A 23,568-nucleotide genomic window follows, 5' to 3' on the forward strand; every position below is an offset into this window, starting at 1 on the left:
CATTCTCTGTAAACTAAGTGCTACTTCATGATCTCCTGAACTTCCTCCTTTCTTGAACTGCTTCCTTTGTTATGATAGCTGCCGTATATGTGCCTATGAATGAGGTAGAAGCAGCCTTGAGAGCAGATAACCCCTTCTTTGTTTTCCACACACCTCTGTCCAGTGCATTCACACCTGCACAGTACAGTGCTAGTAGCACACCTATATGTAATGAACAACGTAAAGGCAGCTCTGCCCCCCTTCCTTGCATGCTTGCACACACTGGCATGAAAATTCCATAAATTGGTTTGTGGCTACAAAGCTTGGAGCAAAATCACGTAAACTCTGGTTGCAATTTATAACTCATTGTAACTAAATTAACAGCCAAACAATAGTGAGGAAGTTCAGCATGTCCTAAATCGTTGAATAGAAGTGATCATGAGGCTCAGGATTTAAGCGTTTGGGGTGTCCTCGTGGCACAGATTATGATGTATTTGTTTTACTGCAGGAACCTTTGGTTAAAAGTAAAATCTTGTGTTGCAGTATTGCCAGGGAGAATGTAAAGTCAGCACTTAGGTATTGATTCTCTCAAGCTCCATACCGAAATTTATCCTTCCTAGGTAAGGAATTCATTTCTCTCTCTTTTTGATTTCCCCAGGTTCTCAAAGCCGGCACCAATGTTCTTGGATGACTCCTTCAGGAGATGGGCTCGTATCAGGGACTTCGTACCCCCCTTTGGAATTAAAGGACAAGGTATGAGGGAATTATACAGCTGTTGAAAAAGAAGGGGGGCTCTGCAGATGCTTGTCCTGCCATCTTGTTTGTCCAGTTTGAAAGTTCAGTTGGTCCCTAGGGCTCTGCTTTTTTTCCTGTGTTCCAGAGAAATATTTTACGTGCAGCTCTCAGATATCAGGATTTTCACAGCTGGAACGTGGACCTCAAAGGCTGGGATTAGGGAGGATGGGTTAGTACACAGGGAGAGTCAGTGCAACAGTGGCAGTTTTGACCTACCACCACATTCTGGAAGAACGTTTTGACATTGACTGCCACAGTTTGTAGCATCTTGGCTGACCGCAGCAGAGAGAGTCCAAATTGATTTAAAGTTTTGTTTGTTTGTTTGTTTGTTTTTAATCAGTAATTTGCTAAAGAACAGGTAAGACTCATCTTTCTAAAGTTTTGGATCCTTGGGTTGACCACTGGTACAAATCTTCTCATAGTGTTCGGTCATAACTGTTTTTTAAAGGTGCTACTTGTGCATTTGTATAGCTAATAGGAGCAATCTATTCAGATGCCTTGGTGATTTGCAATATATCCTGTCCTCCAGCTGGAGTATATGGCAGAAGGAGTTGCATTTCAGGTATGCTGTGGGACAGCTGGAGTGGTGCTGCTGGGGATGAGATGGGAGTCAATAGCCCATCCAGCTGGTGGTGTATTTTGTGGGTGACACAAACTCCCCCCTGTCCCCTATGTGCCACCAAAGGCCTCTCTGGGCAAGTGGTGGTGGAACAGAAGGGATGTGCTCATAGCAGTGACTTCCTGCAGCCATGCTGAATTCTGATTTGTTTATTAAGAAGTGTTTATGGCATTGCATCAGTTTCCATGATTTTTTTGTCCCTTGACATACTCAAGATTGCAGTTGGCTGGCCTCCCCCTAGGAATCAAAATACCTGGGGCAGAAAGGGCTGCAGCCACACAAGGCTTGAGTCTGACTGTCTCTCTCCATGGCCCTGGAAGCAGATGTGGTAGTGGTCTGTCAGAACAATCTCTGATCAAAACAAGGACTCAACTGACAAATTTCTTCTGGCTTGCATTAATTCCTTTCTTTGTTTTGCACACGTCCATTTCTTGTCCAGTCAGTCTTTTGCAACTCAATAGGCAACTAATTGCTGTTCTCTAAATCAGCAAGCAAAGGTTCCTGTAAAGGCCATAAGAAATAACGTTGGCAGCACAAGTGGAAGCCTGCATTGACCACAGGAGGGCTAGTCCCCTGCTAATGGGTGCACAAGGTGTGCAAAGCTAGGGCATGCTGCCTGACCAACGTGGAGGTGGGATTTGCAGATTACATATGATGTCAGCCAGACTTAATAAAAATGATTCCGTTAAACTGAATCCAAATGGAGAAATTCACCAAAAAGGGATGACGGAATGGCTCTGGCAGCCTTTTTCCTGGGTTTGTTGCCAGCTTGTATCACCACCGCAATGTTATGTAAATCTGGTGTTTTATATTGGATTTCCTCAGTTAAAAAGAGAAATGAGAAATTGCCATTATTTAAATGGCTGAGAGCCGAAGCCATGGGACGGAAACAGTTGAATGGGTTATTTTTTTAATGCCCTCCCGGGACTGGATTTTGTGCCAAGTTTCAGTCTGGAGCAAGTTCTGTGTGTGGGAGGGTTGAATTATAAATCTCTGTAAGGCAGGATTTCTAATGGCTGTGCTGACAGGCTGCGAGTCCTAGCGATGCGAATGGCGCCCTTTCATGTTCCACATCACTTGGAATTCTTGCATCAGTCTTTTCTGGCCAGTCCCGCGGGATGCGTTCGGGCTCAGCTGAGTGATGGGATGATGGGATCAGCACCTCATTAGGGCTTTCAGTCAGGGCAATCTTAACGATATCCAAACAACCGACCTAGGCAGGCAGCGGGGAGATAAGTCACGTGCTGGTGTGAGATGAAGTCTATCGGAGTGGGATGTGCATGGGAAAAAGCGTAGTCAGGGCGACTGAGAAAGTGTGGAGAGACGTGCCTGTGTTGAAACAGATGGGGCAGGAGTTTTGCTCTGTGCATATAGGAAGCCCAGTGACGCTAACAGCTGGGATTTCCGACGTGAATCACGCTGTGAAAGGTGGCTGGTGTTTACAGACACCGATTGTAACTGGTGTGGTAATGGGAAGATTTTGCTGAGAACTTCAGTGAATATTCCCCGATGTTTTTGAGTTACTGTGACCTAGTCCAAGAGCAAAAACTTTCTGTGTGAAATACAGTTACAGGATGAGCTCACTTTCAGTAATGCTGCATATTCCAAGAAACTCATAGGAACTTCTCAGTGGTAGCTTCAAAGTACCAAAGTTAGGAAATAAGAGATTCTGAGCAGCTTGGAAGATAACAGCACCATTTCAGCTTTCTTTATTAAAGTTTCCCTCTGTTCTTCAGACTTTTAGCTAAAAGGTTTTCAAACTCATAGCTAAGTTTTAATTCTGAAATGAACTATTGCATTTCATGTCAGATTGGAAACTGCTGCTGTCGTTAACCTCAGTCAGCTAAATGAAAGAAGCACGGGTATAAGCAGGTGGTTTCCCTGCTCCTTTATTAACAGGAGTTTCTGAAATGAGGTGGGCAGTAGGAAGTCTTGTGTAAACTCTTTTTGAACAGTGGTCCATGCGTGTCCTGTACACAAATTAGAAATAGATGAAGAGGGTTTTATGAGATGCAGTTGTACTTGTTTCTTAAACTGTCTTAAATAGGCAGGGAGTTCTTGTGCGTGTTGACTCTGATGCCTCTGTTCACCAAAGACTTGGACTGATAATTGATTCTAATTACCTGATCCCAATCCCCAACTACTTGGGACAAAAGTGGAGCTGAGAACTGCTAGGAGTATTGGAGCTGATTAGGAGACTGAAGGTGTCATTGCATTCATCACACGTCTATTGCTCTCTCAGTGTGCAAATAAGGAAATTAATAGGTATGTCATCCTTTTTTGAAGAAGCATGAGTGTATTTGCTCATAGGTTTTAACACCACAAAGGGTCTCTGCAAGTATCTGAACATTTGTGTAACGGTTGCCTCTAGGTTTTACCCAGTGACTTCTGCAGCTATGAGACTATTTTTCAGAATCCAAGTCAAGACTTTCTAAATGATGAAGAATGACCAAATTGTTGAACAGGACACTGTCACATTTGACTGTGCTTACTTCAAGAAATAAGATTGTTAGTGCCATGTTGAGCTTTGTTGTCTCTTACTACGTGACTTGACAGAACCTAGAAATGGGATGTGCCTCTGTGAGTGCTTGGAAATAATGATTGCATCTCTATTAATAAATAAAATGGTTGTCCTCTGGAACTGAAGGCAGCTGAGCTCATTGTTCAAACAGGTTAACTCCCCACGGCCCCCCTCACCTCCCTTCAAAAAAAGAGAGGGTGGTTATATTTAGGCTTCCTATCAAGAAAGGTCACTCACCTATATTAGCCTCTGAACCTATGAATGAATTAGAATGATACAAATGTCCTGGTGAAGAGCTGCAGGGACTGTGCTAGCAATTTAATAGGGCACTTGTGGGACGGTGTGGGCCCTTGCCCTGCTGCCTGTTTGTTAGCGTGTATGTGGCCAAAGTAAGGGTTATCCTTCAGGAACACGATGAAATTAGTCAGCTTTAAGACTTGTCAAGAAGATCAAACTTAACAAGAAGCTGGAACTGTAAAAGCTACAGATGTCAAGATGTCCTGTGGGGGACATCTCAAACCGCCGAGCACCCTCCTGTGTCCCAGGCTATTGTTTCAGCACTGACTTGGATGTTGGAGTGCCTCCTGCGTTTCATCATTTGCAGGGGTCTAATTTGCTCTTAGCAATGCTTCTTTCCCAGCACTCACCAAGCCTACTCTTGTAGCTTTTTTCTGTGAAGAACAAGGAGATTGGTTTAGTTTTAGTTTAAACTGAAATTTTTTCTCGTGTATTTGCACTCTTTTCTAGCAGTGCTTCTATCAGCGTGGCTTAGGGAGGTATGCATATGCACGTGTTGTCCATATTGTTGCAGAGATCCTCTGGCAAGTGCACTGCTTTCAGGGTTAAATTTGTCAATGAATAAGCAATGGAAAAATTGTTTATAGTGTTAGTGAGATTATTAATCCCAGAGGGCCTCCTCCCCAAATTTACCTCTCTAGCTAAAGCAAAAGGAAAGAGTTATTTGGAGAAGGGCAACAAACAAGACTGGAGAAATACCTGACTATTAATAGAATTTCTCAGTACATGTGGCTTAGAGAATATAAAAGGCTTTCGTAAGAAATAGTAGCTAGTATCTGGCATCATCTCCGTGTAATAAGGACGGGAGTTGCTAGAGTTTTTATTTTGAACTTAAGCAAAAACATATGGCATAGCATATGCTAAAAACCTAAACAACCATGATACATGTAATATCTCCTTCATGCATTTAGTCGTTGTGTCACTGCATAGCAGTAATTACATGTCCTCACTTCTACCTTTGTTCCTGCTAGATCACTTTAAGCAGAGAGGCTGTTTTGTTGGCCCAGGATCAGTTTGTCTTTGAAGGTGATACTTATTTCTGACTGTCATGCCACCATCTCAGAATTTGCTCTCACCACCAGTTTACAAAGCCATTTCACCCCCACAGTCATATGAGAATATTAAGAACATATTTGAAATGCTACAGTTTTACTGAATGTAATGCATAGTAGTACTGGCCAGGAGACTTCTAATGTATTTTCATCTGATACAAGAGAGACATTGCCCAGAGCACCAATACTAATATATTGTGCAATGGTTAATTGTTCTCATACTTGGTTTTATTTGGATGTTTTTCTTTGTGTGAATGCTGCTGGGAAGAACCGTGGTTCAATGCTGCTTAGCAGTGCTTTCATTAGTCTCATGGGGGAGAGGTCATGCATCTTCAGTGAAAATGTTGAGTTTTTGGGCATGCAAAAGTTGGTATAGCAAAATGTTATCAGGAAAAAAATCTTTATTTTCATGCATGTTCTTTTCTTGCATAGTTTTTTTTTCTTCCACATCAACTTTCTTGGCGTGAACAACATTTTATCTATGAGAAAACATATTCACTTGGTCATCACAATTGAAGTTTACAGCTGACCCAAAATAAACACCATCAGAAAAGTAGGTCTTTCCCAACCTACCCTTCCAGCTCTTTATGGAGACTGGAGTACTACATGCAAACAGCTTCCTTACCTTTTGACTCATTCTACTTGGTAATGGGGTGTCTGTTTTCTGCTTTAATTTTCCAACTTTGTCTTGATTTAGTTAGTTGCACACTGTTGTATGGATGATTTTCCTACTGTGAGCATTTTTTTGTTCTTCACGTGTTCGTAACTAAACAAGAACAAAAAACACGTATAGATGTTAATTCTGTTCAGCATAGGTATTAACATAAGACTGTTTCTTTGCAAGTTTGATGGAGGCACATTGCTGAACTATTTTCCACTAGAATTTTACACTTAACCAAAATTGGTAATAGTTGCCATTATCACATGGGAATATATCTATAAAAATGTTGCCGTTTCCCCCAGGGAATCTAGCTGATTTTATAACCTCAAGAAATTAAATGAGAGGTTTGAGGCAGGGGGAAAGGTTCAAGTTTCAGAAGAGGTAGAGGATCAACATTTAATTATTGCCTCCAAAGGGAAGTTGTGTCATCAATTTTGAAGTTAAATCATCCCTCACTCTTGAGCTCTCTTGATGAAAGTACAAGCCTCCAGCGGAGTCCCTTATTTCAATTAAAATTAATGTGTTGCTGTTCAATGTACTTAAAGAATAGTTCTTCTCCTAATCTGTTGAGAAGCAAAATGTGCCTAAGGGAGATCTCGAACCCCAAGTTCCCAGTTAATTGAGTGACTCCAAATTAAGGTTCTTCCCAGAAGTGTTGAAACACAATTGAGACATGGATGTTATCTCTGTCTTTTACCTCTTAGAGGGAAGAGCAGGTGTTCTCTAGCTGTCCTAAGTGCTATATTGTAATGGTTCTGCAAGGCTCAGGAGAATTAGAAATCACTGTGGTAGTTGTTGATGAGGTTTTTGTCCTTGAAGACATTGCCTGGTCACTGTGAAGGGGCATCAAAAATGCAGCAACAAAATGAAGAACAGCCCTCTTAACAACTGTATGTATTTTCCCTCTTGTCTTTGGACAGCATGTTATGAATCCTTCAAGGTTCACTTTCATTTGCCATGAATTAGCCTGTTTCTACAGCCTTTATTGCTTCCTGAGCATCAGACTTGAGCTTGGATCAAAATGGTTAATGCATGGCTATTGCAAAATGCTGCCCATTTTCTGGCATAATTGTTTTTTAAATTAATGCTCCAGCTTTCCGAGCCCTGGGATTATGTTGGGAACTAAACTTGTATTCTGAAAAAACAAACTCTTGGTTTTGAAGAAAAGCTTGAAAAAAATCCCTGAAGGCTCTAAAACTGTGATGTAAATCAAGAGTCCAAATGTTTTGTATTTTATTTATATCTTATTAAAAAAAAGAAAGAAAAAAAAAAAAAAAAAAAAAAAAAAAAGACCTTAAGGGCTTTCCCGAGCTTACATTTAATACATGCCAGGTTTTCCTAAAATTCTTATCACTTCTTCAGGCTTTTTTTTTTCTGTCTCTTGATTATTATTTTATATCTATGCAACAGTAAATACAAGATATATGATTGATATATGATTAAAAATAATCAATGGAAGTATTGTGATACTGGAAGTAGTGATGGCTTGAAGTGCTTTTGTTAAAGCGTATCTCAAGTAACCAGCCTACATCTGGCACAGCGATGACCTTAAGAAAGCGTTGTCTTGTGTTTACCCATGATCTGATGTGGGGACAGACCCCTGCAGTTTGTTGTGAGCTGCCTCGGAGAGCCAGTTCACATGCTCGCAATATGCTTCGAAGTTCTGGAAGTCTTTGTAGCTGCTTTCTCCTGCACAGACGTCATAAAGTTAGCTGATCAATAACAAGAAGTGCTGCGAGGAATTTCAGACTCGCTTTGATATCCGTTTTACTCGCTGCATTCTTAGCTTCTCTAAAATACAAATGATGTTGTGTGGCTACGGCTGGATCTGGTGTTTCTGGAGGGAGCTGGAGGACAGTATGTGGTGGGACCTGAGGCCATGGCCTCGTGCTGAGCACCAGGGTGGTGAATTACAGAATGGCTGAGGTGGGAAGGGACCTCTGGAGGTCACCTCGTCCAACCCCCCTGCTCAAACAGGGTCCCCTGGAGCACATTACCCAGGATGGTGTCCAGATGGCTTTTGACTATCTATAACATTGCTCCTCAGCTCCCATACAGAATGAGATCCTAAGGACAAAAATGCTGGAGAAGAACTTTATATGGGGATAAACTTGGGTTTTATGGGGTAGTGTGAAAAGATAAAATAAGGTATTGATTGGGTTTGTGCTTATGTCTTGTTTGCAAATACTGAGATTTGTTTCATCCATAGCTTAAATAGCATTTAGCCTGCTCCCCCCGCAAAGCTGACAGGCACGTGGCATTCCATTATCATAGGCACAGTGACCATATGCAGAGGAGATGGCATGCCTCAGGGTTGTCTGCCAGCCTCAGGGTTGTCTGCCAGCCTCAGTCAGTAGATTCCCAAAAGCTGAAGTTTATGCCCAGCACCCTGTACAAGTGGTGGCTGGAGGTCAGGGGGCTGGGTGACCCCACGTGAAGGTGGGCACCGACCAGGGCTTGCAGAGCACCACAGCAGAACACAGTTCCCTGACCTTGGGACATGCTATTCAAGTTATTTTTGGTGGCAGTAAGGACATGTAGACTTTACTGATCTGAGAGAAAGATGGCAGGTGTGGAATATTTGAAAAATTGCCTCATTGCCTCTTCTTGTGGCCATTTGAGAGTACGTGAGCAGCTCAACGTGTTTGCTTTTAAGGCAGGCAGAAGGTAGGTCCTGTGAGATGGCTGCAGTACGCCCTGTGGAGTGAAAAGGTCTCCATTTTTTTATGATACTAGCAAGAAGCTTATGCATTAGAAACAACAGTGTTAAGTGTTGTTGACATTTACAGTGAAGGTCTCCACTCTTCCACATAAATAACAGATAAAAATGCTAGAATTCAGACTCGGGCTGGTTCTCACTGTGTGGTCACTGCCCGCCTAATTTTGAACTATTTACTTACAGTTTTTCCAAATGTCTGAAAATTTCAGGGTCAACCTGAAGTCAAGATGTACTTGAGTTCAGAGAAATCGTGCAGTCCTGAGATGCTTTTGAATCTTCTCATGTTATAAGGAAAACTGATAGAATGTGTCATGATAACTTGGGATTCTTAGATAAATTTAGTCAACTCCTCTTCTAGATAGGAGGAAAATGTGCAGAGGCTTCTTTCTCTGTTTGTATAGTAATAGTGTGCGCATAGTGGTTGATAGACAAATGGGTTAAATAACCTCCCTTGCTCCCCAGTCACCTAAATTCTCTGTGACAAGAGAAAAAGTATAATAAACAGAAACTTCAGCTGTGGAAGGCTGTCACAGATCGCTTGCCCTGGTTATGTCCTCGTTATTTAATAATGGGAGAAAGTGAGGTCTTTGGTGACTGTGCCCTCCAAGGAGCTGTAGAGATGCATCATTGACTTGTTTGCAAGTGACACAGAATGATTCCCATCCAGCTCAGTGCTGGTGGGAGACCCATCTTTACCCTCACTGCTTCTTAAGCTGTTTGGTGGGAAGTAAGCTGGACAAAGGGCTGCTCTTGTATTTTGTCCTCCTTTCTTCTTGTTTTCGGCAGCACGCTCTGCCTCTCAGGGCAGAAGGTAGGAATGCACTACTCTGAGGGATGAATTCCAGGCTGTTAGATATGGGGAAAGCTTTTATTATTTTAACTTATCTTTTCACACAAAAATTAGTTTAAAATGTATGTTGTCTAAGAAAAATAACACCAATACGAATAATTAAGGTATTTGTGCCCCTGTCACTTGTAGGATCTGGTTTGTTCTCATTTGTGCGATTTTGATCCTAAGAGAAGCCATGCTGAGATGCTTTCCCTTCCCAAGACTGCTAACATCTGCAGGATGACTGCACTGACATTTAAACATCAATGTTTTCCTATGGTCTGAAGAAAGGATTCGGTGTTGGTAATACCTGCCTTGAATCTCACAGTCTGAATAGGAAGAACAATGCACAGCAAGTGTTACTGCTGTTGGCTTTCCTAAGCCTCCAGGCAGTTCCCAAAACTGTGGCCACTGAATAGCTGTTGGGTGATCTTTGTCTGCAGGAGCCCCCTTTGTGCCCGCAGTGAAGGCAGGTGGCAAGTTCTGCCTGGTCGGAGCTGACCTGCCGTGCAGCCCTGCAGTGTCCGCACCGTGGTCTCTGCACCGTGCTCTCCAGGGTTCGTGTTTCGAGGTGTGCAGTGCCAAGACATGTCTGCAGGGCCGGGTCACTGGGGTTCTGCACCGAACAAAAGTAGCTGAAACTTTTCCAGCTGGGAAATGGTTCGCAAAGAATGAGAGCTGCCTGAATGGGGATGTGTCTGAGCTAATGAGTTCTGTTACACCTGAGCTGGCTGTGTGCCTGGGCCCTGGAAGCGAGAGGTGAGTGCACGCATACCTGTTGCTTGTAACAGGAAGGATTTTTATCTTTTGTAGTATTCAGAACATGTATACTCAGGCCCCTCCCGGCCCCTCCTCGGTGCACTGGTGTACAAGGCAGAGCACACCCACCACTATGTCTGCTCTTCTCATTTGCCAAGCACGAGAGAAGTTGTACCTGGGCTGGCACTGTGTCTGCATCCATGCCTCGCTTTATTCACAACCTGGGTGAACCACCTACCAAAAAGAAACCCACAAGTTGTTTGTATAGCTGTTGTCCTAATAAAACAACCTTTCTTTTAAGCATGGTTCCATGTTAAAGCAATACATAATCAGTGCCTTTAAAGATGATAATAAAATAGATGGAGAAAAACCAACAGTTATCAGAAATAAAATGTGCTCTTCTGAAACACTGCTCTTGGACTGCTCTGTTCAGAGTTCTTTGGTTTTTGCTGTGTTCAGTGCAAGTAGGTCACTGGTGCCAAATGCAAATGCTCCCCTCAGCAGCAGTGCAGTGTCCAGCTTCTAGCAGAGTTCCAGCTCAGCTGAAAAGATCTAGTGCCTTTCCCCTGCTCAGACCATTAGCTTTCCCTGCTAGTGCTTGTGGCTCCTGTACCTGACTTCCAGTGAGGATGTTAGGCTACAGAAACCAGCACTGAGGGCATCTGTGCCACCTTCATTCCTGCCGCGCATCAACACTTGGCAGTGAAGGACTTTGTCTTTTCCTGAGCTTCAGTCAGCAGGATTGAATAATAACGCTGTGATTTGTGCAACTTCCAAACCTCTCAGGTACAATGTGTTAGGTTGTTGGGGTTGCTAAAAAATTGTTTCCCATTTCATTATTTCTGAACTTTACTGAATACCCTATATTGATGTTTGTTTTGTTTGTGTTTTCTCTCAGGCTGATGGGAATGGGGAGCATCCCAACCCCAAACACTGCCATATCCAGTCCTAAAGAAGTCATGTTTCATTCCTGAATGTTCGCTGTGAAGGCATTACTAATTAGCTGGCAAGATGTGAAAAACAGAATTGTTTGAGTGCATTAGTCAACTGTATCCCATGTGCTTTGTAATATAATGTAACGGATGGCCTCCAAGAAGTGCAGGGTGTTAATCTGTGGGTGGTAGAGCAAACCTGGCATAACAAAAGCCTGGTAGATGGGAGGCTGCAGCCCTTGACATGTGATCCTTTGATCTCATTTTTCTGAGAGTATGGGAAAAGAACCACAGTAACGTATACCATCCACGGAAGAGACAGGCCAAGGAGAGGACCGTGGCATGCTGCCATTAGAGGTCACAGCAACCTACTGCTGTTGCAGAAGGCTTAGGGAGATAGCATTCCTGTTGGAGAGGGAGTCTGCTATCAATGTGTCAGAAAAAAATCTTCAAATGAAGGAAAAATTTAAAAAACACTATTTTGTTAGCAAGATATGTTGCTTTTACTCCACAAATTGCTTTTTTCTGTGCTCTATTCCAAAATAAGATCTTCTGAAAATAATTGCAGTTCCCAGCTTGCAACAGTTGGCAGGGGCTGTCAGTAATGCCATGTCAAAAAATCCCAAATCTGAAGTAACTGCTAGTCATTTTCTATCACCTTTGTGTGTCTGCCTCATGTCTCACCGGTTTGTTGTCAGGCTCAGTTATTTGGCAGGTGGGCTGCCTCAGGCCTGTGTTTGTCCCACATCCTCACCCCGCGCTTTCTGCAGTGATGGAGCAAAACCAGCGCATAAGGACAGAAATCTCTGCTTGAAAGGGACACTCCCTAACTGCACCAAGTGCCCTAAGTAGTGTCAGGAAAAATATTAAAGTTCAATAAAATACAAAGTTCACTGTAAATAATCATTTGATGTCAATCTTCATGTTGCTGTGTCACTTTTACTCTTTCACGAAGAAATGACACTTGCTCCTTCGGACTGGTTGTTTCCTAGGAACCTTTGAACCAGTTGACCAAGGCATTTAGGGAAAGGATATGACAGATATCTATAATCTCCTGAGGAAGGTGGAAGGGACTGATTGTTCACAGCCTTTTCCAATATAAATGAAGGTAGGAGTAGCCAGATTCAGAATCAGGAAAGGGAAGTGACTGAGAGTCCATATGGATCCAGGAGGACTCTGAGCTCATAGAACAGAAATCACCGCAGGTTGCCAGATCCATAGAAGCCATACCTGATGTTCAGAACCCCTGATTTGAAAATAACCAAATGCTAGAGGAGTATTTGAGAGAAGCACTATTTCTGTTTGCTTTGTTCTTGTGCTCTTTTTGGCAGCTGCTTAAGGCAGCAGTTAGAGCCAGGATTTGGAGACGGACAGACTTCTTGTCTGAGCTGGTGCAGCCATTCTGAAGTTACTGGTACATCTGTAAACCCAGGCTAGCCAGAGCGTTGCTGCCCCTTGGACAGGACGCGATGGAGTTTGGTTGTTTATTGGGGAGAGAGGTTGGAGGAAGTTGGTATGAAGGACAACTCTAGAAGGAAACAGACTGCACAGCTTCCAGAGTTTATAGATGTATTTACGTGTAATCATTGTGCTTCTGTAATTTAATACGTTTAATATGGGCATGTGTCTATGCTTGCATAACTAACACCATCTGGTTGCTGCAGTGTTCTCTGGGTATCAGTTTAGGCTTTGTGGCTCCATGGGCATTTCTTTAAGCAGCTGTGATGATTTAATTGGATTCTGCCATGAAGAAAGCCAGACTGAGGAACTGAACTAAAAGTAACTAAACAAAATAAAACTAAACAAAAAGTAAATACAAATACGAAAGGGAAATCTAACTAAACTTAAAGTATAAACTAAAAGTAACCCAGAAAAATAGAAAGCATTAATTTTAATGTGGTTCTGTTCTTGCATCCAGTTCACCACTCAGCTGTGTAAAAGCTTGCATGAAGCAAGCACTGGCAGTGGTATTGGCTTTTTCATGGCTGAAGTGTTTGTGGGACTGTAATCCCAGGGAAGTGGGTGTGAAGCCACTGCTTTAAACTGGATTTTTTTTCCTTGCACCCTCTCTGTGCAAGTCCCTGGTGTACTCCGTCAGAATTTGGCACGCCATAAGTCTTTGCAGTCAGTGTGTGAAGGTCATTGTCCAAATGAAATAGGAATATGCAAGTTCAAGTAGTTATTCGTGATGAGAACCTTATTTCAGTCCCTCCAAGTAACTGCTCTGCAAGCTTTACATCCCTTTGTTTTTCATTTCCGCTCGAAGTGAGTTCTTGCTAATGTCTTCTTCCTTTCTCCCCAGATAATCTGATCAAAGCCATCCTGTCAGCAACCAAAGATTACCGTCTAACTCCAGCTCTTGACAGGTAAGATGAGACCTTTTAGAGTAGGAGGAATTGAAGCAATTATTTTCCCTGTCCTAAATAAATGTTGCCAGAGATTGCCTGTGCTTTGGAGGTGGCTCAGGAGCTGGAAACAGTCCTCTTTCCAGTAAATCTGTAAACTCTGGAGGCATTTAAGTCAAGCATAAGTGGAAAAAAAGCCTTTACCTTTTGACTGTTTCCTAGTCTTTTGTTCCCTGTGGTATCACAGTACACTCTCTTGCCTATTTTTCAAATAAGTAAATAGCTGGTTTTCAATAAAAACATTCTTTTTCAGCCTTTCTGACAAAGAAATAGGATCACAAGAACCTCTTAGCGGGAAAGAAGGGGCTGGCTTGTTTTAACAATGTTTTGTGAATTCCTCACTCTCAAAGCAGGAATGTGTGATTGTGTTGTCCCAGCCTGTGCCAGGATGCGATAGCAATTCTCTTGGGTGCTGAGGTATTTGGACTGATGCCTTTGGAAGAAGCTCCTTTGATTCTTCAGTCCTATTGTAGAACTTGCTACTGAGACTCACTGACATGTCAATGATCAGCTTCCCAGTGATACTCCTTTAGTCTTTCCTATCCTTGCTTTACTGTCATTCCTTTCTCTTGTCCTGCAGTTCTGGTTTAGTGCCACCTCCCGGATTGGAGGTGGTTTCCTTGAGAAGTTGTCAGAGTTTTTCACTGGGCCACGATTTCTTTCAAAAGTCCTCATACTACTCCTTTCCAAGCAGTGCTGCTTCCTTGAACGCAGGCTAGCAACACAATTCCTGCTTTCTAAACACCTTGGTTTTATTTCCTGGCCCAGCATCCCCTCTGTCCACTTTTCCATGACGAAGTTGAGAAGCTTTTCCAGCCTTTCCATAGCTCTCCACATCTCGCACGTTGATTGTAGAGCTTGCCAACTATAGTTAGAGTTGGGAGTTCATCTCTATGTTGAAAGTTTATTTATTTATTTATTTATTTATTTATTTATTTTGCAATCCATGTGCTAATTTATGTTGCTTTTTGAAGTTTGTCTTCTCTCACAGCAATGCTGGATACACTTAGCCTTTAGAATATGGATTAATTTGGGAAATGATGTCCAGAAGGCAAAATCATTTTTAAAATGACCTTTGAGATTTTACACACAATTGAATCTCACCCATCTGGGATTTATCTCAGCTCTGGTTGGAGAGTTAAGATTTTAATCTGTTGAAAAATCTACATATAGGCTCTTTCAGAAGTTTGCTTATGGGAAATAAGTGTTAATGACATGGAGGCAGGTGAAATATCCATGCAGTGAGAGTTGATGTAGTAGCGACTCTTGCTGCTCACCTGTTTTTTGATGTTGTTGTTTTTTGTTGTTGTTGTTTGTTTGTTCTTAATGTAAATTCACAAGAGATTGTGAGATACAGCCATACTAGCACAAGCTGCTCACTTATTTTGTTTTCTTTGTTATGGTTTTGGTGTAGACATAGGAAAGAGCTAACACTTAGGTTTGTGTGCTTGTAAATGCATAGCTTAGGGAAATACTGTTTCCTTGGGAACTTCTGTGGTAAATGCAGAGCAGTGGGTGTTGAATGTCTAGTACACATTTCTTTTAGCAGCCTAGAAGCCGTTTGCAGGGAGATCAGTCTCTTCTGGGGATGTGCAAACTGTGTGTGTTAGCACCCTGAGTACAGGGTGCTGCGATGCGCTGCTGCAATCAAGCAGGCATTGTAGGAGAAGGCATAACATGTCTTCTGAGCTGATGGAAGCAGGTGGATTACTGCTAGCTGTGGTCATCTCTGGATGTTGTTTTCCCCGTTCAGTGGGGCAAATGGGCCACTTCATGTGTCTGTATCTCTGGGCAGTAAGTGCTTCTTTCGTCAAAGGAAGTGAATGCAATTTTCCTTGGCATTTCTCATCTGTTTCCTGAGTGAGCCTCTGCTGGGGATGGCAGCTAGGTGAGGTAGCACTCCTTTGTCTGGGCATTTCCAAGTGAGCACGTCTTATAGAGGAAGAGAGAAAAATTAAAGTTGGTGTGGCAGAAAGGGACAAGGAAGGCTTGGGATAACAAGCTGCGAAGTGAGAACCCAAAGGAGTAGGTAGATGGAGTTGCAACGAAGGGGCTTGGGTATGCTTCCCAAAATGTTCTTCTGGTAAAATTATTGATGAACTACAGTGCTGGCAGCAAGGGGCATGCACTTTTTTGGATTCCAAAGAGCTGATGGTGCAGGCTGTTGAGGGAAAGCTAGCTACTTTCTGATCTTGGCTCAAGCTCAAAGCAGAGCCAACAGTTCCTTTTTGTGGCAGCTCCAGTGTGTGAGGAGCAGGGACTCCACCTCCAGGTTTGGATCACTCCCTGTCTGCTCACTAGTCAAGGACAAAGTCCAGCTCTCTCCCCTTTGCTCATCTCCTTGCAGCAACTGGAGATGGCCTGACTGAGGGGCTGAAAAAAATGCCTTGTTGTGACAGTGCTAGGTAAGAGATGTACAACGGGGCAGACTAGAACATCTTGTGAGCCCTTCCACTTGTAGGCTTTCTGAAGTCTAGTAAGCTGATACTAGCAGTAGGGGAAAAGCTCCAGGTTAACCAACTCGTTAGGATGGAGTTGCATCAACATTTTCTCTGTTGACCATGACAGCTGAAGAAGCTATCTTTGCTGCTTCTGTTGCCGGCTGTAGTTGCCTGCTCTCTCTGTGCTGCTGGTGTTGTTTAGAATAGAATAGGTCATTTGGAAGGGATGTACAAAGATCACCAAGTCCAAATGCTTTGGTTGAAGTGGTCAACTTCAGGGCTAACCAAAACTGAAAGCATCTTACTGAAGGCGTTATCCAAATAGCTCATGAACTCTGACAGGCTTGGGGCATCAACAGCCTTGCTAGGAACCCTGTTCCAGCACTTGGCCGCTTTCATGGTAAAGACATCTTTCCTAATACCTTGTCTGAAGGGGGATTTTAAAGTGAGTCTATTTTAAAGGTTTCTCTCCTAACCTAGACCGTTTCAGTGACCTCACTTATAGAGCTCTCCTCCCACTGAGCAGTGGTGCTGGCACAGTGTTGGAGCAGCAGCATGAGAGGCAGAGGGCTAGGGCTGGGTGGGGAGGGTGCGCACTGCTCAGTGTATTGAAGCGAATGTTCATGTAACCACACGCTGAACGCGGCTTTCCCGGGGGAAGGGTGGGAGAGGCAGGGGAGGTGAGGTCAGAGCAGTGCGTGAGAGCATAGGAAGGAAAGAGGAGATTAGGGCTGTATGGGGGGGGACCTACACCAAGCCTTCAGTCTTGTCCCCACCCAAGCTTCTCCATTTCTGAGCTCCTTCACAAAGCTACCCCTTTGAGATGTTACCTTTGCTTACATCCTAGAAGTCCTGGAAGTGAACTTGTTTGTTTGATTACCCCTGTGCCAAAAGGGCATCCTGATGCACCTTTCCTGACACAATGTACCGACGTGGTGCTGGAATGAGGCAAGCTCAATCCTTCCGGGTGTGCGTACACCTTTCATCATCCCAAAACAGCTTTGTCAACTCACTCCAGCTAATCCCTTCATTGTGAACAGAGTTGTGTTAATAACTAGCAGCAGCTGGAGGGCATGTGAACAAATGCTACAGTTCAAGTCTGTAACAGTGCAAGTGATGCTGTGCTTTCTTAGCTGTTCTTTGTGTCAGCTTTATTATGGCACATTTGTGTTGTGCTGCTTCTGGGAACGTGTTCCTGTACCAGGGCAGGAGGTAGGTAATGTTGCAGCTCTCTTTGTGGGGGTAGTTGCAACTCAGCACTGAGCTTTTCTGAGGAAGGCTGGAGATCCAGGGGGCATCCTGTGGAATTAGTGTCCTCTTCCTTCGGTGCTGGTGTATCTTTGTCCCTTTGTCCCACAGGTGTTCACGGGCCTTGTCTTTGACACTTCTGGGTTATCTTGGCCTCTGTTTTTTCCAAGCCCATTTATATCCTTCATGTTTTTGCTGTTTGTTTTAGTGGTTCCTCCAGTGGCCTACCCCTCATTCTGCAAATCGAGCTTGATTTCCAGTTGCCCAGCTCTTTTACTAGCTAGCCTTCAGTAGATTTTTGGTTTAAATTTCTGTGGTGACTGCCTATAAATTTCATAGGAATAACTTAAAAATAAAAATCTAATTGACCATTTTTTATTGCCTCCAGATAGCAATGAAGGAAAACCAAGAGCTTAAGCTTCTAACTATTTACTAGCACAGTGTATAAACTAACAAGTGAGGAAGGAACCTGGTAGAGCAGGAGAGGAAGTGTCTGTGTCTCCATCTCAGGTTGGTAGCACCAGTTTAAGTTGCAGTAGCCAGACCAAAGCAGAATGTGCTATGCCTCCCTAAGCACCAGTTGCCCTAAAGACGTATTTTTTTCTAATGACTCTGTTAGATCTTTCCTCAAAGCCTTCGGTTCCAAACTTGCGTAATGGAAGGCTTTGTGGTTTTTTTCCCCTTACAAATCCCTAAAGGGTTTTGACAAGGGAGGAAGAGGAAGTAGCAGTTGCTACAATGCATACACGTGTTTACAGTACCGTATTGTTCAAGAAGGTCTGCGTGAATTCTGGTTTTGGTGTAGATGAACTCAACCTCTAAGCATCTGTGTCAGAGGCTGCACATCTGGCTCCAGTTCCCAGCTTAGGGCTTTTGGGAAAGTCCGGCGTGGAAAGTCCGTGACCCTCCTTCATACCACCCTGGTAGCAAACTGGAACCTGGGCCGTGTCGGACGTTTCACTTCTTGAGATGTTCTGGAAAAGACATCCTGGGTTGATGTGATATATAAACAAAGCCAATGGTGTTTGCACACCGTTTGGGGGAAGCAATTGAGCTGGGGAACTGATGCTGCCTGCACGGCAGAAACCTGCCTTGAGCCAGGAGTGTCTTTGTGGGCTTGCTGCGCTCAGGCTCCGTCAGTCAGTGCTCGCTGTGAAGAGATTCAGCTATGACAGTGCCAAGTGTCCAAATTTCAGGTCAGATTTGATCCCTGACAGGTCCCTGCCAAATGTTTCCCTTTTGCAGCACCATCAGGGTAGCCCTACAATCTTCTGTGTCTCACAGCGTGGTTGCCAAAGCTGGTGAGACTGAGACAGCTCACTTTTCTGCCTCTTGAGCTAAACAGTCCTGGTCACCCAGACTTAATGTATGTGCCCAATATGCAGAAACTAGGCAAAGTCCAACAGTCAGCATACCATTGTCATGTGCACCTGAGGAATGCCATCTGCACCCAACTTCTTTCTGGGTGTGCAGCAGATACTTTTGGCATGGTGGTGACAGTATGTAAAGCACTTATCAAAAAGTATGAGAAAAAGACAGTAGAAGATCAAAGATGAGAGCTTAGCGTCAGAAATAACTGAAAATTTGATCTAAAGACTTGAGGAAATTGATTATTTATTTTTTTTTTTGGATGGAGAGAGAGTGATGGTATCCCATTTTACAGCCATGATGAAATCTTTTGTTTATTTTTATTAGGAACTGTTAAGATGTTAAATAGCAGTTATGTCCTTTTAAATCAGTAACTCCTAGAGAGTATTTAAAGGGTTAAGTAAGGAGTTCTTTTTATTATTACTGTTTGCTTTTTAACCCTTCTTGGAATGTTGGATAGAACAGCAAACGTGCCATTCATGAGGAAATATAGGAGACGAGAGGTTGGTTTTGTAAGTTGATTAGCTCTTTTTTTTGCAGGAAAAACCCTGGAAAGTTTTATATGGGACAGAGCTAGGATGGCAGCATAATTAATGTTAGTTATCTTGGGCTTTGTGAAAATAAAATCTTGTCATGTAGGTGTGATTTATTTTTTTAAGATAAAGTAGAAGCTTGATAAAGTAGAAGCTTGATAAACGTAACCTTTTAAAGATAGACCTTATTTATTTGTCTTAGTCCAGCATTTTGTTCTGATTCTATGCAACATCTTTGTAGACATATCAGCTTTTTAGGAATGGAATATGAGACGCAGCTTCAAAAAGCTACTGTCAGGTTTGAGAATTAATCCTTTAGTGACACTTCTGGTGTCAGCCTGCTGGCAGGTATTCTCAGTGACTAAGACTGATGTAGAGGAAATGTAAAATCTCACTAACAATTGCTAGAGCCAAAGGCTGGGGCAGTAAGGAGTAGGAGTTTTGGGTCAGTCTAGACCTCTGTTTAATGAGCCAACCCAGAAATCAGACATCTCAGAGGGGACAATGCAGATCGTGCTTACAAGGTGAGGATTATATTCTGCCAACCCATGATTATAAAATGAGAACTGAGGTGATCTGCATAAAATCTCTGCGTGAAAGGGACCCTGCTTTTGAGCAGCATTAGCTCCGCATGCTGGTGCTCCAGAGGCAGTACTTCAGAGGTTTGGGGCGAAGCTGAAAAGGGTTCAGAGAGGTGCTGCAAATGTGACTCAAGATCTAGGAGAGCTGCCATCGCGTGAGACAAGCGATGAACTCGATCCAGTGTGTATGGTCAACAGAAAGTTAAGAATGGGCTTTGATCGGTCTACAAGTACTGTGTGGGAACGGGGCCATCAAGAGAGGCCACTCGAACGGCTTTGGCTGGTGGAACTGTCTCTTCCCTCGTGCAGCAGCTCGTGCTCACCAGTCTGCCCCGGGACTGACGATCCACCTCGAGGCAGATGTTTACACGCAGTGGTTTGTCAGTGAGAGGGTCACGTGCGGATGTGGAAGGGACTGCTGACAGTAGATGGTGCTTTAATTTAGCAGAAAAGGGAAGAATGTGCATAAGTAGTGTGAGGCTGAAACAAACACATCTGCATTCGAAATCGGTAGAAGCTCAAATCCTAACAGTAAGTGGGTAGAGCAGTGTCTGTAACTTGGAGCTTTTGGACGTCAGCACGGTATTTTTCATCAAAAACTAGGAGTAAGAAAAGTCATGGCTCAGAGACAAATGGGGAGAGAAATTACAGTATTTCACCCAGTGCTCTGTTGTTTATGAAGTCAAACTTTCTTATCATAATCATCCAAAATGTGTATTTTCATCAGAAACTTCACCTGGCCGGAACCAAATGGTCTCTGTCGGTTTGCCTCCTGCAGCACCTTTCCCTTAAAGGTCTTGACAAAACATTACCATCTTTGTCACTCCAATGCCATTTGGGACTGACTCTCTCCCTTCCTTCCTTGCCCCAGTATACTGCTGAAGCAGATCTTGCCTCTTCTTTGTCATTGGCATCAGAACTGTGTATTTTTTTTTTCTTGTGCCATTATCTATAAAAGTCTTCCTCTATTTCTTGATTTAATTAACACAAACATCCACACTTCTTTGGCCTATAAGGATGCAGGCATGTGTCTGCCTTGTTTTTGGAAGTTTTCCTTCTGGAAAGGCTGGGGACTTCAGTGCAGCTCTGTCTGAGCTTGGGAAGCTGTTCTGGGTGGTTTTTTGGGTGCTGGATTAATTGCGCGCGCATGTCCGGCTGATGGCTCTGTCAGCAGGGTAACCCTCGGTGGTTTAGCCGATTCTTTCAAGTATGCCCCAGCCCTGCTCTGCGAAGATAGACCCCAAGTAAGCAGAGCTTTCCCCGCGCTGGCTCCTCAGGCTGATCGCAGCAGGACTGGAGCACAGCACAGAAGAGCCCGGGCAGCTGTGCCTGGGACTAAGCAGGCCGCCTAGCCCAGAGATCAGCTCCAAGCGGCTGATTGCCTTGGACCCTTTCCGAAGAAGGCTCTGCAGACACGTATTCCTGCAGCGAACTACCAGAGCTGGGGGCACGCTGCCAGAAGAGCCAGCTGCGTTTGGGATTAGATGGCTGGAAAGAAGTCCTCTCTCCATCTTCGAAGCAAAATCACTTTTTAACATCTGCTGCAAAGAGTTCTCGTGACTCATGGCTCCACGAGAAGCCATTCTCTTCCTTTTCTTTTCTGTATTTCTGTTAATTAAGGTTATTTTCCTTCCTATTCCTCACCCGTTGTGTCTATGTATGTGTTTCCTCCTGGAGGGGGGGTAGGGTCCTTTTTCTGTCCATTTAGTGTTTTTCCATCTCTTGAAGTCTCATGAGAACAGCAACAATTTTGCACTTGGCAAGGTGAGCACGCCCCAGATAACCTGACAAGGTCTGCCTGCACTCCGAAAATTGCTCGGAGAGAGGATTTCCTTCCGGAGCCTTTGCCTTATTGCTATTTCAGCGCTAAATGAGTAACAAAGAGGTTTAACTGAACAGGTGGGTTTGATTCAAGCCCATCATTACAGGGGTGTGGGGGGAGAAGACTTGCTTGTCCTGACAGCCCGTCTCACCAGGCCACACATGGAGTGAGGTGTTGAAAGCAGTTTATCACAGGCGATGCCTGGGCATGATGGGGTGAGCTGGGGATCCAAGTGTTTCTCTGTCCTCCCCTTGATTCTTAATATTCCCAAAGGTTTCCTAGAGTTCTTGGATGAATGCAAACTGAATAGGTGCAGCTCTGTGTTTGACGTCGTGTTACAAAAATCACCTCTTTCCTGTGTTTTCTCCACAGTCTCAGCTGCCGACGATGTATTATTGTGGGAAATGGTGGAGTACTGGCCAATAAGTCATTGGGGTTAAAAATTGACGACTACGATGTTGTTGTCAGGTGAGTCTTTGGCATCACAGTTTTCTCGTCATTTATTCAGTTTCAGTATCAGTTGGCATGCTCTGCAGGCAAAGGTTAAACATACACTAGCGGCAACATCCATTAGTATGGAAGCATTAACTAATGTACAGGAAAAAAATCAAGAGTATATAAATGTTTAAGTTACAAATGGTGATCACATCAAAGGGTAAGGGCACTCCTCAAGCATTCCATGTTCCACTGCTGTTTGGGAATGTGCTCTCTCCAACGATTCTACTTGAACCTTCTCTTTCAAGCTTCTTTTTTAAAAGCTCCTTCTTCTATTATGTCCTTAGGTGGTGAATCAGTGAAATGTACTGTTAGATCTGTTCCCAAGTACAACCCCCTGGTAGTCTAGGGAAGAATAATTTGTCAATTATTGTGGCTCCCCAAGAGCCACACTTTACAGTTAGGATGGGAAGAACTACAAACTGTGCAGCATAGGGTCTCAGGAAGCAGTAAACCTCCATGAGTGAGGACCCCGTAATGATTAAACAACAGTAGGTGTGCCCCAGAAGCTGTGAATATTTCAGTTCTGTTTCACTGGTGATGATGTTGAATAAGGGAGCAGAGGCAGAATGGCTCCGAGTGGTAAGGACCACAGTTGAAGTTAGGACTCTGCTTTTGCTGAGGACCTGGATCATCGCCATCTCAGAATGCTTGAAAAACGTGCTGATATGGGAAATCATAGGTCTGGTCATAACTCTTAGCAATAAATCTGTCAAGTCAGGGAGGTGTTCTGGGTGACTGGAGATTAACAAATATAATACCTGTGCTAATGGAGAGTGAGTGTGTGTAGGAGGGAGGAGGACATGCTCTGGGGAACTAAACCTATTTGTCTGACTTGGAAAAATGCATGGTTTTATAGCAGGTTCTGAAGTGTGAGTAACAAAATATTATGATGGTAAATAGGAAAAGTGGGACAAACCACAGCATAAATCTGTAAAAATTGCTTTAACAGAGTCTAAGCTACTGTTTTTTTTCCTTCATAAGATAACTGGTTTCATATCAAAGGGAATGTAACCAATCTCACCCCTCTGAACTTCAGTCAACCATGAGATGTGGTGGAAAATGGCAAATTCTTAGATAATGTGGAACAAAGAAAATGATTACTAGAAGAATTTAAAGCACAGAGAGGCTATCATTTAGTACAGACTCTCTTCTCTCCAGTGTGCTAGTAATGGGCACGTGAGAAAAGAACAGATCATATACAGAGTAACAACTGCCCTCTCCACTATGGACAAAGACCGAGAAGATCCTTTTCAGTCCTTTGGTCCTGTGAGCTGTTCCCTGCTGCCCCAGTATTGCTCTGGCACAGGAATGACTGCTCAGAACAGGATGAAACTTTCACAGCCCTTCTCCCAGTTCATCGCACTATCAGTTGCTAGCAAAGAGCTGGTACTGCTTGTCATAGTCTGGTGGCTCGCAATTATCTCAGCTGCTGTTATTAAAATTCAGTTATAGACTCTTCTTGGGCTCAGGCTGTTCACAAAGTAGCAAGAGAAAAGTTTCAATCCATCT

The 23,568-nt window shown here is 43.5% G+C and overlaps 1 protein-coding gene across 5 annotated transcripts in view; it reads left to right on the forward strand.

Moving 5' to 3' along the window:
- ST3GAL3 (ST3 beta-galactoside alpha-2,3-sialyltransferase 3) overlaps positions 1-23,568 on the forward strand; it is a 170,386-nt gene that overhangs the window by 102,021 nt on the left and 44,797 nt on the right. For all 5 annotated transcript variants that reach the window (XM_035333846.1, XM_035333844.1, XM_035333845.1 and 2 more), the window contains 3 exons: positions 638-732; positions 13,466-13,529; positions 21,934-22,029. In XM_035333846.1, coding sequence (XP_035189737.1) covers positions 638-732; positions 13,466-13,529; positions 21,934-22,029 — 255 coding nt within the window. The remainder of the gene's footprint in view (positions 1-637; positions 733-13,465; positions 13,530-21,933; positions 22,030-23,568) is intronic.

This window comes from Oxyura jamaicensis, chromosome 8 (assembly GCF_011077185.1).
Source record: "Oxyura jamaicensis isolate SHBP4307 breed ruddy duck chromosome 8, BPBGC_Ojam_1.0, whole genome shotgun sequence".
Classification (NCBI taxonomy): Eukaryota; Metazoa; Chordata; class Aves; order Anseriformes; family Anatidae; genus Oxyura; species Oxyura jamaicensis.